Below are 13447 nucleotides of genomic sequence, written 5' to 3'. Positions count from 1 at the left end.
GCAATAGTCATTTTTCCTAACACTCACACACAAAATGAAATGGCAACAGTAATAAAACCACTGTATCGCCTTCACTTCCTTGTCATACCATGTTTCAAGGCTTCATCAGTCTGCCTGAACACTCTGCAACAGGCTTCCTGGGTTATTTATGTTAAGCTTCAGTTGATATGATGGTTCTAATTTTTGGCATTTCCCTGATAATGAGACACACTAAGCCCCCCCAGAAAGTCTCTGACACCCATTAGAAGTTTTGCCAGCTGATCCATCAGAAGCATGCTTCTCAATGAACTACTGAGACACCATATGCAAACACATTTGAACAATGAATAAAGAAGCCTTTCAAAATTCCTTTGCTCTCTGCTTGCTTATTTCTAATTGTCTAAGTGCAATTCACTGCCCAGTTATGAAGATGAGGGACAGGTAACAGCAAAGACTGAAAAAAAGCATGAAATGATCCCTATGGTAGAAATTTCTATGATACCCTTATTATTTATTCTATGCACCGAATCCCTTTCCCTCCCACCTCCCAAGAAACAAAAACAATTGATGAACAGAATTCAGTTAAAGGGAATCAAAAGGGTAGACCTTGTGGAGGCCTGCCGTCAAAGCCTAGCTGTGTCAGTTGCACAGGAAGACACCCCTTTTCTTCCTATTACAAGCAATCAACATAATGGAACATTATGATTAATATCAGGTAGTGTTAACAGCTTTAATTAAAGAAAAAATATGATTGCATAAAAGCCAAATGTCATAGTGCATAAATTTAGCACCAAATCATTTGCAACTTATGTAAATTGAAGAATTCTTTACCTGTTGCTTTCTTTCTGTTCCTCTAATCATCTCATTTTTCACAAGACAAATTTGAGTTTTTAAAAATACTGTTGATAAATCAACTTAAACATTAGTAATGTCTGTCAGTATAAAAAGCAAAGTTTACCAGGCAAGCAAACAGGCAAACACTGTTACTTAAAGGTTAGCACTTTGAGGAAGTTCTTTAAACTTTTTTCCCCTAAACTTCAGAGAGCAATAAAAAAAAAAATAAAAAGAATATGGAACTGTTTCACAAATACTGCCTGATTTCAGAAACCATCCAAACACAATTATTTTCTGTTGGAACACAATGTGTATCAAGCAGAGTTATTTGAGATAATAAGCAACAGCTTTAAGACAGTGAAAATACATTTAGGTTTAAACTTCAGAAGTCTTAGGTTAAAGCATTTAGAATTCTAGGAAAAAACTGAATGTTGCCCCTTTTCGTCTCTCCCATGATGGATGGATTTAAAACAGCAGTACAGCACAAACGTGGTCCGCACATTAGTAAGACTAATCTCATACTACAAAGAGTTTTGGGTGATAACTTTCACAGATTGCTCAAAATCTTGGCCTAATAAGGTTTCTATTTTGTCTTTAATAAACCTAGGGACAAATTCTCTCCTTGGTTATGTGCACATGGCTCTCACTATGACAAAAAAAACAGCCAAGCACTAACCCAGGGACAAAATGTGGCTCTAGAAGACTTTTGATTGCTCAGATGTATACAGACACACACCAGCCTTTGGAACTGGCATTACGCTTGTATGTGCCTTAAAAAAAACCCCTGTACTTCCAATTTAGCTTTTTTTTTTTTCCTTTAAAGGAGAAAGAAACTCTTGTCAATGCAGAAGGTTTAAAATATTTTGTCCATTTACAGTTTTTGTTTAAAGCCAACTTTCGGAACAAGACAAAGAAAAAAATGTAGTTTGAATCAAGAAAGTCTACGGCTAAAAATGAGATACCTTCCTCAAAGTTTATGAATGGAAGAAAGAGGAAAACCAAATAAATAAAAGTTAATCTGCTTACTTTGGTATTCATGTTCTGAGAGAACTCCAAAATTGTATCAACTCTTGTCCACGCATCGGGATGTTCTTTTAAGTGAGTCAAGACTTCCTGAGCCATTCGTTGCTGAAAGCAAGTTTGATTGAAACACAGAATTAGTATTAGATTATCTAAAAAAATACATACTGCCAGTGAATACATAATATATAACACATCTTTATATCACTTATCCAAGAGCTATGCAGAAATCAATTCAGAGCAACAAGTCCCTTAAGCATCCATGTAACAGTTAGAAGTTTAACAACCAAAACTCCAAAAAGTGCACTGATGTACAACAATCATTCCCTTCCTTCCACACAGAAGGATTCAGTTAGACCAACAGTGAACATACAAAACCAGCACACATTATAGAGAAAACCTATGAGGGAATGAGGTTCCCCCCCATTCAAGAAAAGCTATCTAGTTAAAGGTACTATTCTAAAGCACTCAAACTTTCTAGTTCCACTGGAAGCGTTCATATAAAATGTCAGTTTAAAGAGCTCCTGCAAAGTTGTTAATGTAGGATTTTAGTCTGAAGAACCATGGAGCAGAGCATTAGAGGCCTCCAACCCTATGCCTGAGGAATCCCTTGATGTATCTAGCAACTTAAAAAAAATAAAAACTGATTGAAGGAGGAAGGGAGGTGGTCATGCTAATGTTTTTTTCTTCCTAGGGACTGACATTACCAGTTACTGTAGTAGATACCATGGTTTCAGTAACTTGCAAAACCTCACCCGAGGCAATTACGCACCAAAACAATTCATTTTAGCTACCCTTTTCACAAGCCTGGATGTCCACAAACAGTTTTTAGGGAGCCAAATGATGTTAACGATTTACAAAACTGACAAGTCTCAGGTGCTGTGAAATACGAGCACTCAGTGGGCCACTTTTGGTAAGCAGAACTGGCACTGTGGGATGAACCCTCAGAGTATCACCCTCAAGGATCAGGCACTGCCTTATCAATCAGACAATTATTTGACATCAAATTGTAAGAACACAGCTCATTCTTTTGTTGCACTGTAGAGGCAGTTCAATGGAATTACAAAGCAGTTAAGCTTTACTTTAGGATTAAGTTCAGCAACTAGAACTTAACTACAGCTATGCAGATTTCTAGTTTACTCAATGAACATACTTGACCTAATAGGATATGCCAGTGATAAGACATGGGGCAACAGGTGCAAGCTGGAGCATAAGAAGTTCCATGTGAACGTAAGGAGAAACTTTCTCACTGTGAGTGAGGATGACAGAGCGCTGGGACAAGCTGCCCAGAGAGGTTGTGGAGTTTCCTCCTCTGGAGATGCTCAAGCCCTCTGGATGCGTTCCTGTGAGATTTAGTGTGGGTGAACTTGCTCTGGCCAGGGGGGTTGGACTAGATGATATTTCAATGTCCCTTCCAACTCCTAATGTTCTGTGATTTTCTGTAACCATCCACTAGTTTAAGAAAACATGTATTTTCAGTAAGACCCAAAGCCCATCAAGACCCAAAATCTATATACGTATAATGTGAGAAAAATTCCATACTGAATTTCTATCTACCAAATGAAAGACTCAAGAGCAAGGATGTCTGAAATCCCTGTACAATACTGGCATCCCATGGCATCCCTTCCTTAACATAACTGAGCAACTCCCAGTCTGACAGTGGCCAACTAGCAAGTAAGTCCCTGCAGAATGACATGTGAGCTTTAAAAAGAATAAATCAGCACTTCTGATGCACTGTGGCATAAGAGGGAAAGAATAGCTTTATTACTTCCAGGTTTTATACTGGCCACCTCAGTGCTTCTAATACTGGCGACATATCACAGGATCAAATTTCAACACCAACAAAATAGAGATGCTCAGTCTCCAAAGCACTGAAAGGTTTGCTCATATAACCCCTTTTCTGGACACCAACTCCATAGAAACAGTAGTTTCATAGAAACAATCTGTTTAGCAGTAAGGCTTAACCCAGAGCAAAGCCTCACTATGCTGTTGCTACCAAACAAAAAATCAGTTAGTAAATAACCCTTTTGAACATGTCAAAGTCTAGTAGACCAGCAAAATTAAGATTTTGGGATGACTACAGCTAAACTTCTAAGAGCTGTCTGAAGTGTCCTTAGTCCTAGGATGGACTGGGGTCAGGTTGGGGGCATTCCTTTTCATATAAGTGTACCAGAAAACGCTAAGAACATACACAAGTTGTAGAAGTCCAGGACAGAAAAGAGTTTCTTTCTTGCCTAATACAGATCTAGAGATAAGAGTTTTGCAAGCAGAGATAAGAATTAAGTAGGAGACAACAGGTGAAATCTGAAAGCAAGTTCAGCATGGGCCATCCAGGCTGCACTCTAGAAGCCTTTTTTCCACATTACCCTAATGTATTCCAGGCTTATCTCCCAAGTTTCGATATTTAGTTGCCTCAGCTTCTATTATTCCTGTAACCTTTAAAACCATGATTTGAGCTGCTAGACTCCATAAAGCTTTTTTTTTTTCCTGCAGGAACTTTTGAACTCCTTCGAAGATGTAAGAAAGAGCTCACAGATTCACCAAAACATGCCTATATCTTTGAAAACATACTAAAATATTAAATCAAATTTTCATTTAACACATCGTAGCACTTTTATTTATAGGTTTATATCATAATTCACTCTTCCCATTTAGGCACCACCTCTTGACTTTTTTGACTGCATTTATTTCCTCAATACCACAAACTATACCCAGCTGTTTTAAGTGAAGCAGCTTCTCACAATAGCAGAACAATGGCAATTTGATCACTGTATTTAGCATTCATCCTCTATTCTCCATATAAACCTTCCCAACTTGTTCAAATCCATTCAAATCAAACAATACTGCAAGTACCACCTATTTTGTAAGGCAGCACCAGCAAACAAACATCAGAAAACAAGCACTCCTAAGTCCATACATTTAAGGCAAAAGCTACAAGCAGTTTTCTCCCATATAATCACTTGAGCTACAACTAGTCACTATTTGCATGTAGGAAACTCAAAACACAAGTATTTCAAAAACAAAAACGAGCAAGGTATTTCAGAACCTGTAGGGATTTGTGTAAGCAAGCAGTCCAAAAAGTTTGGGGTTTTCTGAAGTGATACACAAAGTATATTACCATCTTTTATTCTAACAACAGGAAGGAATAGAAAGCATCAGCTACTTTGTCTCATTTTAATTCACTACTTATTGTTGTGCAAGAATATCTTGGTAGAAGATGCCTGACACATTCTCAATTTGTTAAGCATGAACAATTAAAATTTGTGAGAAGAGGAACTATGCCAACACTGTTGTTGCAATACTTGCTTTCAACATTTGCCTTTCCAAAGTAATTCAAGAAATAGATAAAAGATTCACTTTAAAAACAATATATGGAAACACACAAGTGCACATATTCCCCCAACTTAAACCCAGGCTTCACAATCTGCACTAAGTTCAAAGAAAACAGTGGAAGAACCACCTGTCAAACAGTAACGGAGGAACAAATAGAAGGACAAGCTCCTCACTTAAATGTGTGTGATATGCTTTGTTACATGTACAAATACAGTAATAATAGCATTAAGATTTCCCTTTTAAATACTTTCAGTGAAGCCAACATTAAGCATATGGCTTCATAATCCTGTCCGTGACAGTAAATGACAGGTAACTCAGACCTTGCAGAAGAATTAAGTTGCAAGCAGAAGTGCCATTACCAAATTCTACTTGCACATGCTTTCCCACAGCAGAAAGCACACAAAACGAACACACATTAAGGTCTCATTTTTCTAAAGCGTCATTTCAATGCTCCTCACATGAGGCCTGCCTTTAAACCAGGGCACTTGAATTATCAGTAATATTCCAGTCACTAGCAGAGTAAATTCCCTGATATTAGTGATTTTTATTGAAGTTAATTCATTTTGCTCAACTGATTTGTTTTAAGGTTAAGCATGTTCCATAAATGTAGGTTTAAAGTCTATGTTACCTGGGCACCTTCTCCATGGTACAAGCAGTTCACCACATTGTCCAAAAGATTGATATCCAATTTCTGGTTAAAATCCAGCAGCTGACGAGCTGCATGGTCTGCTAACATTGTCATAATTGCTGGCATAGATTACTGCAAAATAAATAAACAAAAAAGATCAATTAGTAAGAAATCATTATTAGACATAGCTGCAGAGCAAGTGCTTCAACTTAAACATCTCATTTGATTAAGAGAAGCCTTGTTAGCAGCACTAGATAGCATTGAAAACTCCTTCAATTGTTGAGCAAGTAGGACAAAAGTCTCTCTGAAAAATTCACACATCGCTACCCCAACTGAATTCTCAGGGTCTTCAGCAGTGCAACACATAATTACAGCCTGACTAGTCCACAGGCTGTACTATCAACAAGCTAAAATGTAGTTCAACGCAGGTTATCAATCCCTACCAGTCCCTAAACATGTAAACCAGTAGGTTTGCTGGTAGAAATCCCTAGCCCCATTACAACCAAAACCCATACTAGCAATCTCAGGTGAATTCTGAGTTTGAGGTCAACATGCACATTTAGAAGATCAGTTCTAAGAGCTTTTAAACAACTGTTACAGAAGTGAAATGCAACCTACATACATGGTAAGAAATTAGCCAGAGGGCATTTTTCAAATACTGGGGGGGGGGGAGGGGGAGAGAACTTTATAAGTTACCTACACAGAAGTAACAAAATTACCACTGAAACTAGAAGAATTGGTATGTTTGAAGGCACTTTGAGAGGATGAAGTAAGGGGACCTTTAAATCAGCAGGCTACTCGGTGAACCACATTAGATGACTTCAAACTGAAATGGAATTCTACTGGAGTTTTCAGGTCCCATAAAACCAGCAACACAGGCATTAACTCTTTGTCCTAGATATAGCAGCCTCAATATTATGCAAAGGAAGTCAGGTGGGGTGTGTGTGATTGTGACGGGCAAGTAAGATGCTTACCAGCCAGAAACTGGTACGAGATAATAAAGGCAATCACAAGTATCAAGACAATAAGTCAAGAAATACAGAATTGTGGATGGTAAATTATACTATACCCTTTTCACACCGCCCCCTATGTTGGGAGCACCTGACCAGGTTTACTGTCCTCACTGTCACTGGCAAATGCAACATATATTCCTTCCCTCTCCTCTACAGCAGCTCTCCTGCCATTAACCCCCCTTTTCAGAGCTTTCTGTAAAGCTACAAATTTCATATACAACTAGTCCCTTAAGAAACAGACAGAAGTCTGCACTGCACTTGCAGGACAGGACAACTGCAAGATCACTTAATATTACACTAGAGCTATCTCCACACTCAGAAAGATACAGCCTGATAACCCAAGTCAGATCTGCTCTCATCAAGTAACTTCATGTGAACTCCATTTATACCTTATGTATTTAAGTCATGCTCAACAGTAAAGAGCAAGACAAACCTGTGCCTCAATGCAAGGAATTGCTAATTAAGTGAAAGTCCTATAGTAGCATACAGACAAGGAAAATCTTTTGTTTGGAAATGCACATTTATAAGTAGAGTCAAGCAATTTCATTTACTTTTGTACAGAAAGATATTACCTTCAAAAGCACAAAAATTTTAATTGTATTTTGAACTAAAACACTCATTTAGGGACATAAGTCAAGAGCTCCATCTCAATGACCGGTCAGCCTTTTAACACCTACCTGAAGAAACAGAAGGAAATAAACATCAAGTAGAGACCAAAATAAATTAGAACTAACACTCCATATCTATCCTTTCCTCTGCCAATTCTAAAACTCTTCAGAATTGTGATCTTAAGTATGGAAGAAGTAGAGCAGCAGGGAAGGCAGACTCCATTCTCTTAACTCAGAAGGACACTTGAAAACTTCATCTCACAGAGGAGCAGCAAGCAGTTCTACTAGAAGGAAACTGCACTAATTAAATACGCTCCCCAGCTTAGGGCCGCAAATAGAGCTCAGGGCTGCCAATACTCCCACCAGACACACGTGCTTTTGGGCACGCCCCTTTTTGTTCACATCTGGACTGTGGCTGAACGGTGATCTGGGAAAACGGTTATCAAACTACACTGTACGTCATAAATCCATCGCTCCTCAGGTAAGGCCATTTATTTCAGATTTAAGCCTCTTTGGGCGTTTTTTACGCAGCCATAGGAGCACGAACGAGGAGCCACGTGACCAAGAGAAGTTATTAGCCACATGGAAACAGAAAGGAAATGTTTTGAATAGGGCCCTTTGCCACTCCCAGCATTATCTTCAAAATGACCTACCTACTTGCAAACTGAAATACAGAAATGGCGGCTTTGTGGTCACTACTAACTGTAATGAACTCGATTTCACACCCCTAACAGCATACCCAAGTGAAACTTGTACTCTGTATTTCACTGTGCTCTTACACTCTTACACCGAACACACATCACACTTGAAGCCCTGAACAGGTTTAAACCTCAGCTCTAAGAGCCACCGTTAATCAATTTCTTCAACACTGCCAAATAAACGGGGAAACATAAACAAAGGAAGATTAAAAGTTCTTTAAAAAAAAATCTGGACTACAACATAGCGAGAATCTGACATCTACCGAAGGTCAAACGAACTGCATTTACAGCACTGTTTACACAGTTATCCCAACTCTCGATGACCCTGGACCTTTAACATAACAGCTTACAATGATATACTTGATTCGTTTAAGCATATAGTGCACCAGAATAAAAGCGTCCATTGCAGCAGTAAGAAACCTGACGTATTCAGAGTGAACCCTGGAGGACCTTCAACCCAGCTTCCAAACCCACACTGGGAGCAGCGAATCCGGAAAAAAAAAAAAAACCATCAACCCTGGAAAATCACTGCCCCATTCCTAAGCATGTAATTCCAGTACTGAACGCATGTGAATTACCACCACACTAGTATCCCCCCTCATCCAACGAAACCCGTTGCATCACTTGTAAATTCCTCCAGCTGCCCGATACGAAAGGAAGCACCTCACGAACGCGCTCGCGTTACGCTCAACACAGCCGCAATGGGAACGAAAACGACGATCCCTCCCCCCACTTCACCGCTTTACACACGTGCGCGCCCGTACGAGATTCACCAACGCCTGGCAAAGGTCTGCCCAGCACCTCATTTTGCGGCACGGCCGCGCCCGCAGAACACGGAGCACCCTCCCGAAATAACTCGCACCCACCCAGCGCCGAGGCCTCCCCCCTGCTCCCGTCGCAAAGCCACGGCCGCGCTGCTCCCTACAACGGGCAGACCCCCGGCTCACAGAGGCGGGAAAGGGAGGCCGAAAAGAGCTTTGGCGGAGCGGCGGCGGAGCCCCGGGCGGGCGGGCGGGCCGGGGCCCTGCGGAGCTCGGCGGGCCCGCGGCGGCGCAGCCCCTCCCTCCGCTCCAGCCCTGCGCTCTATACAGGGCCCCCACGTGATCCAGGCGGACGTTTCAATACTGCTGCACAGACACACAAAAATATTTCTGGAAACTTCCACTCCTAATAATTTACAGATTAGGTCCCTCGTTTTGCCCGTACCCGATCCCAACCCCCACCAGCCCGTTCGCCCACCACCACCGAGGGGGCAGGCTCCCGCCATGCGCCCCAGCAGCGGCTCCCGGCCTCCCTGTCGCCTTTCCTCAGCCCCAGCATCCCTGAGAGGCTCTGCACTCCCTTCGGCCGCTCGGGCAGGCCTAGGATGCTCGCACCCCGAATCCGATTTTGACCAGGACCATCCCCCACACCCCGCCGCGCGATTCTCCTCAGAGCCCAACACTCCTCCCCTTCCACCGCCAAGACTTTGCGCCCTCCGCACAGGCACACGCACGGCCGTACCCCTCCCGCTCCCCTACCGCCCCGCACCTTCCCCCGAATGCCCCCCCCCCTTGCCCCCTCGCCGTATTCCTCACCGCAACAACCCCCCCTCACCCACCCAGCAGCCCCAACGCTCCCTTACCTGGGTGTTTCTTACAGCCTCTTCCTTCAAAAAGTAGGGGTGGGCGAGCGAAGTTTCTAACCAGAGGCCGAGGGAAAAAAAAAGACCACCGAAAATAACCCTCAAAAAAAAAAAAAAGGCGGGGGGGGGGGGGAGACGAGCACACCCTCCTCCCTGTCGGGTATGTATTATTAGCGCCACTCCTCCCCACACTACCCCCTAGCAAGCGTGCCCTGGCCTGACTGCTCTACGCGCCCAGCAGAAGCCTGCGGCCCTCGGGCAGGCGCTCCCCTCCGCGCACGGCTCCGTACCTTCCCCTCAGCCCAAGAGCCAGGCCGCCCGCCACGGGCGCGCAGAAGACGGGGCGCGCTCCTCTCCTCTCGCTCAGGGAGGGGAGGTGGTGGCGGGGGGAAGAAGGGGAACGGTGCGGGGCTCTGGCCTCCCGAGGCCCCCGGTAGGGGCGGGGAGGGGGGGAGGGGGAAGGAAACTTCTACCTTCCTCGTGGCCCTGGCTGCCCCAGCTGCGGCTCGGCGGAGCCCTGGCTCTCTCTCTTCCCGCGTCGCTGGTTGCCCAGGCCTGGGCCCGTACGGCTGGGTCTCTCGCTACTCCTGTTGCTGCCGCCCTACCTGAGGCCTGGCCGGCGGTCAGATCAGCCCCATTCCCACCCCCCCCCACCTCGTACTAAACTTTGCCCCCCTCAGCTACGCCGGCGGTTTTCCCCTGCGGGCTCCCCTACAAGCAGGTCACACACACAGCGGCGGAGACAGCGACGGTAGCAGGGACTGAGCGCGGCGCGTCTCCCCCTCCTAATGCCACAGACTCGGAACCGGCTCAAACCGGTTCAGACTGGGAGATTCCATCTCGGTTTAGTTTTCAGCCCATGGCGCCGCGGAGCGTTTGGAAACCTCGAGTCTCCGCCCAGCTGCCGCTCCCATTGGTCGCGAGGCGTGCCGCCGCGCAAGCGGCATCCGCGCTTATTGGGCGAAGGACCTGTCGATCCGCTGAGAGCCTCGGAGGGGCGGAGGGAGCGAGTGGCCGCTGGGAGGGGGGAGTAAGGGAGGGGGGGGGGATAAGATCGCAGGGATCCGCCCCCTCTCCAGCAGCGTTGTACGTGCAGAAGGAGGGGGAGCGGGTAGGCTGGCTGCTGTTGGCGGATAGGCTGACCTGAGCTGTCACTCAAAGGCGAGTCCGCCTTCAGTTCGCAAACCGCGGGTGCAGGTGCTGCTGTACTCTGGTTGGTTGGGGGGTCGGCGTGACGTGCGCGCTGGAGCGCGGCAGCTGAGTTGGAGAGGGCGGCGGTTGGGGCAGCTCGCTCGCTGGCGGGCAGGGGAGAACGGCCAACCGGCTATTGAGAGCCGGGGGAGGGAGCGGCTCCCCTTCTTTGGGGGAAGGGGCTTTCGCTTCGGTTGGTGCCTTGTAACCGCTGTGAGGCCGCTTCCGCAGGAGTGCGGGGTTGAGGTGTGGCGGGGTAGGCGCCCGGTGGGCTGGGCCCTGCCTGGGAGGGTGCGGGGGGCGTGGGGCGACGGTGGTGGGCCTGGCCTTACCTTGCCGCCTAGTCCCTCTGGAGTGGGGGTGGGCGGTGGTGCGTATGCGAAGCACATGCCTGAGGCGCTGGTGTCCTGAAGCTGGAGGGTGGCAAAGTGTTGAGCTGCGAAGAGTGGGCTCGGCGCAGGAGGGGTGACAGCGAGAGGGGCGTGCTGGCTCACCCTTTATGTGGGCAGTCCTCTCTCCCAAGGCCTGTGTAGGTTGGGAACGTGATCTGTCTGTCGTGGTTTTACCCCGGCTGAGAGCCGAGGTCCACGCAGCTGCCTGCTCCTTAAAGGAAAAGAGCAGGGGAAGAGGGAAGGGGGGGGGGGGGGGGGAGGGGCAAGGGAAGGGAAAAGGAAGGGGCAAATCACCCCAAAACCAAGAAACTGAAAGGCCCGTGGGTTGGGATAAGGATAGTTTACTAAGATAACAGAAAGATAAAATATAACAATGCTAACAGGACTTTAGAGCAAAAAATCTATGAAGCTGTTGATGCACAATGCAGTTTCTCACCAAACCCACAACCCAGGCCGTGCCACCCAGAGCCGTCCCAGAACCCAACTGTCCCCCAAAAACCACGCGTCCCGGAGCCACCCCTGCTCTTTCTCTCGTCAGCCCCCTGATATCCTGGGCAGGACGTAATTGGCATGGAATACTCACTTTGGACAGTTTTGGGTCACCTGTCCTGGCTTCGCCCCTCCTTTCTCATGAACAGAGAAATACGAAGAGCTGGGAAAGTCCTTGACTGTCTGACAGCAACTAGAAACATCAGGGTGTTATCAGTATTACTCCCATTTTAACTCTCAAACACAGCATTCCATCCACTGCTACAAATGAAGTTAACTCCATCCTGACCAAAACCAGGACACTGTCCCATCTCCTGTCTACTCCCTGTGTTCCTGGGGCATTCAGGTTGTTACAGCAGCTGTGTTCCTCTGCCTCCTGGCTGTGTTCAGGTGGGGTTAGTTTGCCTGTAGATAAGTGAAGTTTTAAACAATGTGAGAGATGCACATCTGCTAGATGTGAACAGCGGTGATCTTGGGGTAGACACTGGCTCTTTGGTGGTGGCACAAACTCAGCAGGTTATGGTTGTATGTCTTATTGCTACCAGAAAGAGCAGAACAATGAATTTACCACCTTTCTTGTGGAAAAGCTTATGTGGTGAAGGTACTCAGTCCTGAGTATTTGCTTTCTTTAAAATCTTATTTCCTTGTTTGGAAAAAATATAGCTACAAAAACCATATTCAAGATATTTCTACAAGGAGGGTAATGCTATGAAGTATTAAAATGTTTTTCTAGGAAAAAACTTTTCAGTTTTCATTGCCTAGATTGAAGCAAAGCTTTCCATTTGTTTGTGGTTCTGTGACAGAAATGCACTTTCAGTGTAACTTGCTATAGAAGTGGTACTTTTGATATGTAAAATGCTGGATCTTCTTGATGGTTTCCAAAGAAAACTTGCTCTGTTACAGTTTGAGATGGTGTTCATCTGTGCTATCTATGGGAGAGAAACTAATGCTTAAGATCTCTTGTGCAGTTTAAAAGACATAGTGCTGCCTGTCAAGGCAGAGAAGTCTGTCCTTTCAGAAATACTGACTTTTATACACAAACCTGGAGTTGGTTTGCATTGTACCAATCTCTTTTCTGAACTGAGAAATTAAACCTGAAGTTCTCTTTGAAAAACTGAGTAAAACATTCACTTTTGCAGGTTCCAGAGTGTGAGATTTTGGGTTTTTTACTTGGCTTTGTGGTGTTGCTGTTCTTCCCTTTTGAAACAAAGGTTTGATAAGTACTAGAGCTTGTCTCTGGAATGGTTGAAATTGTCCTTAGTAGCCCTGCAGACTACCCCAGGATATTCAGTGGAAAATATAGATACTAATTTCTGATGTATTTATTGTTTTCAAAAGTACTTTCTTGCACTGGAAGCTGTATTAACTTGTAAAATAAAATGGTAAGGATTTAATAGCTTAACAAAAACAAGCCCTTTGATTCCTGGTTGTTATTTAAAATAGAAGTTACGGAAATAAATTGGAAAAATGAGAGGGGAAAGTAAGATCTGTGCTCCTACATCCACATGGGGTAGTGGATTTTTATTTGTGGTTTGAAGTAGTCAGCCCTGGTAGTTGTCTGAGCTCCTGGCATGTGAAATGTAAGCCCCTTGATGACTGTTTGCTTTTCAAGTAGAGGCTCTAAGAAGCTTTTGGTTG

The 13447-nt window shown here is 44.9% G+C and overlaps 1 protein-coding gene across 1 annotated transcript in view; it reads right to left on the bottom strand.

Moving 5' to 3' along the window:
* XPO1 (exportin 1) overlaps nucleotides 1-5920 on the bottom strand; it is a gene marked incomplete at its 5' end in the record, with an annotated part of 34136 nt that extends 28216 nt beyond the window's left edge. Inside the window, 2 exons of the mRNA XM_084262400.1 lie at nucleotides 1840-1941; nucleotides 5795-5920. Of these exons, the coding sequence (XP_084118526.1) occupies nucleotides 1840-1941; nucleotides 5795-5920 (228 nt within the window). The remainder of the gene's footprint in view (nucleotides 1-1839; nucleotides 1942-5794) is intronic.
* Between the last annotated feature and the right edge of the window lie 7527 nt (nucleotides 5921-13447).

This window comes from Gallinula chloropus (assembly GCF_964237585.1).
Source record: "Gallinula chloropus genome assembly, chromosome: 3".
Taxonomy (NCBI): Eukaryota; Metazoa; Chordata; class Aves; order Gruiformes; family Rallidae; genus Gallinula; species Gallinula chloropus.
The sequence above is the reverse complement of the archived record's forward strand: the minus strand, read 5'-3'. Positions and strand labels throughout refer to the sequence as shown.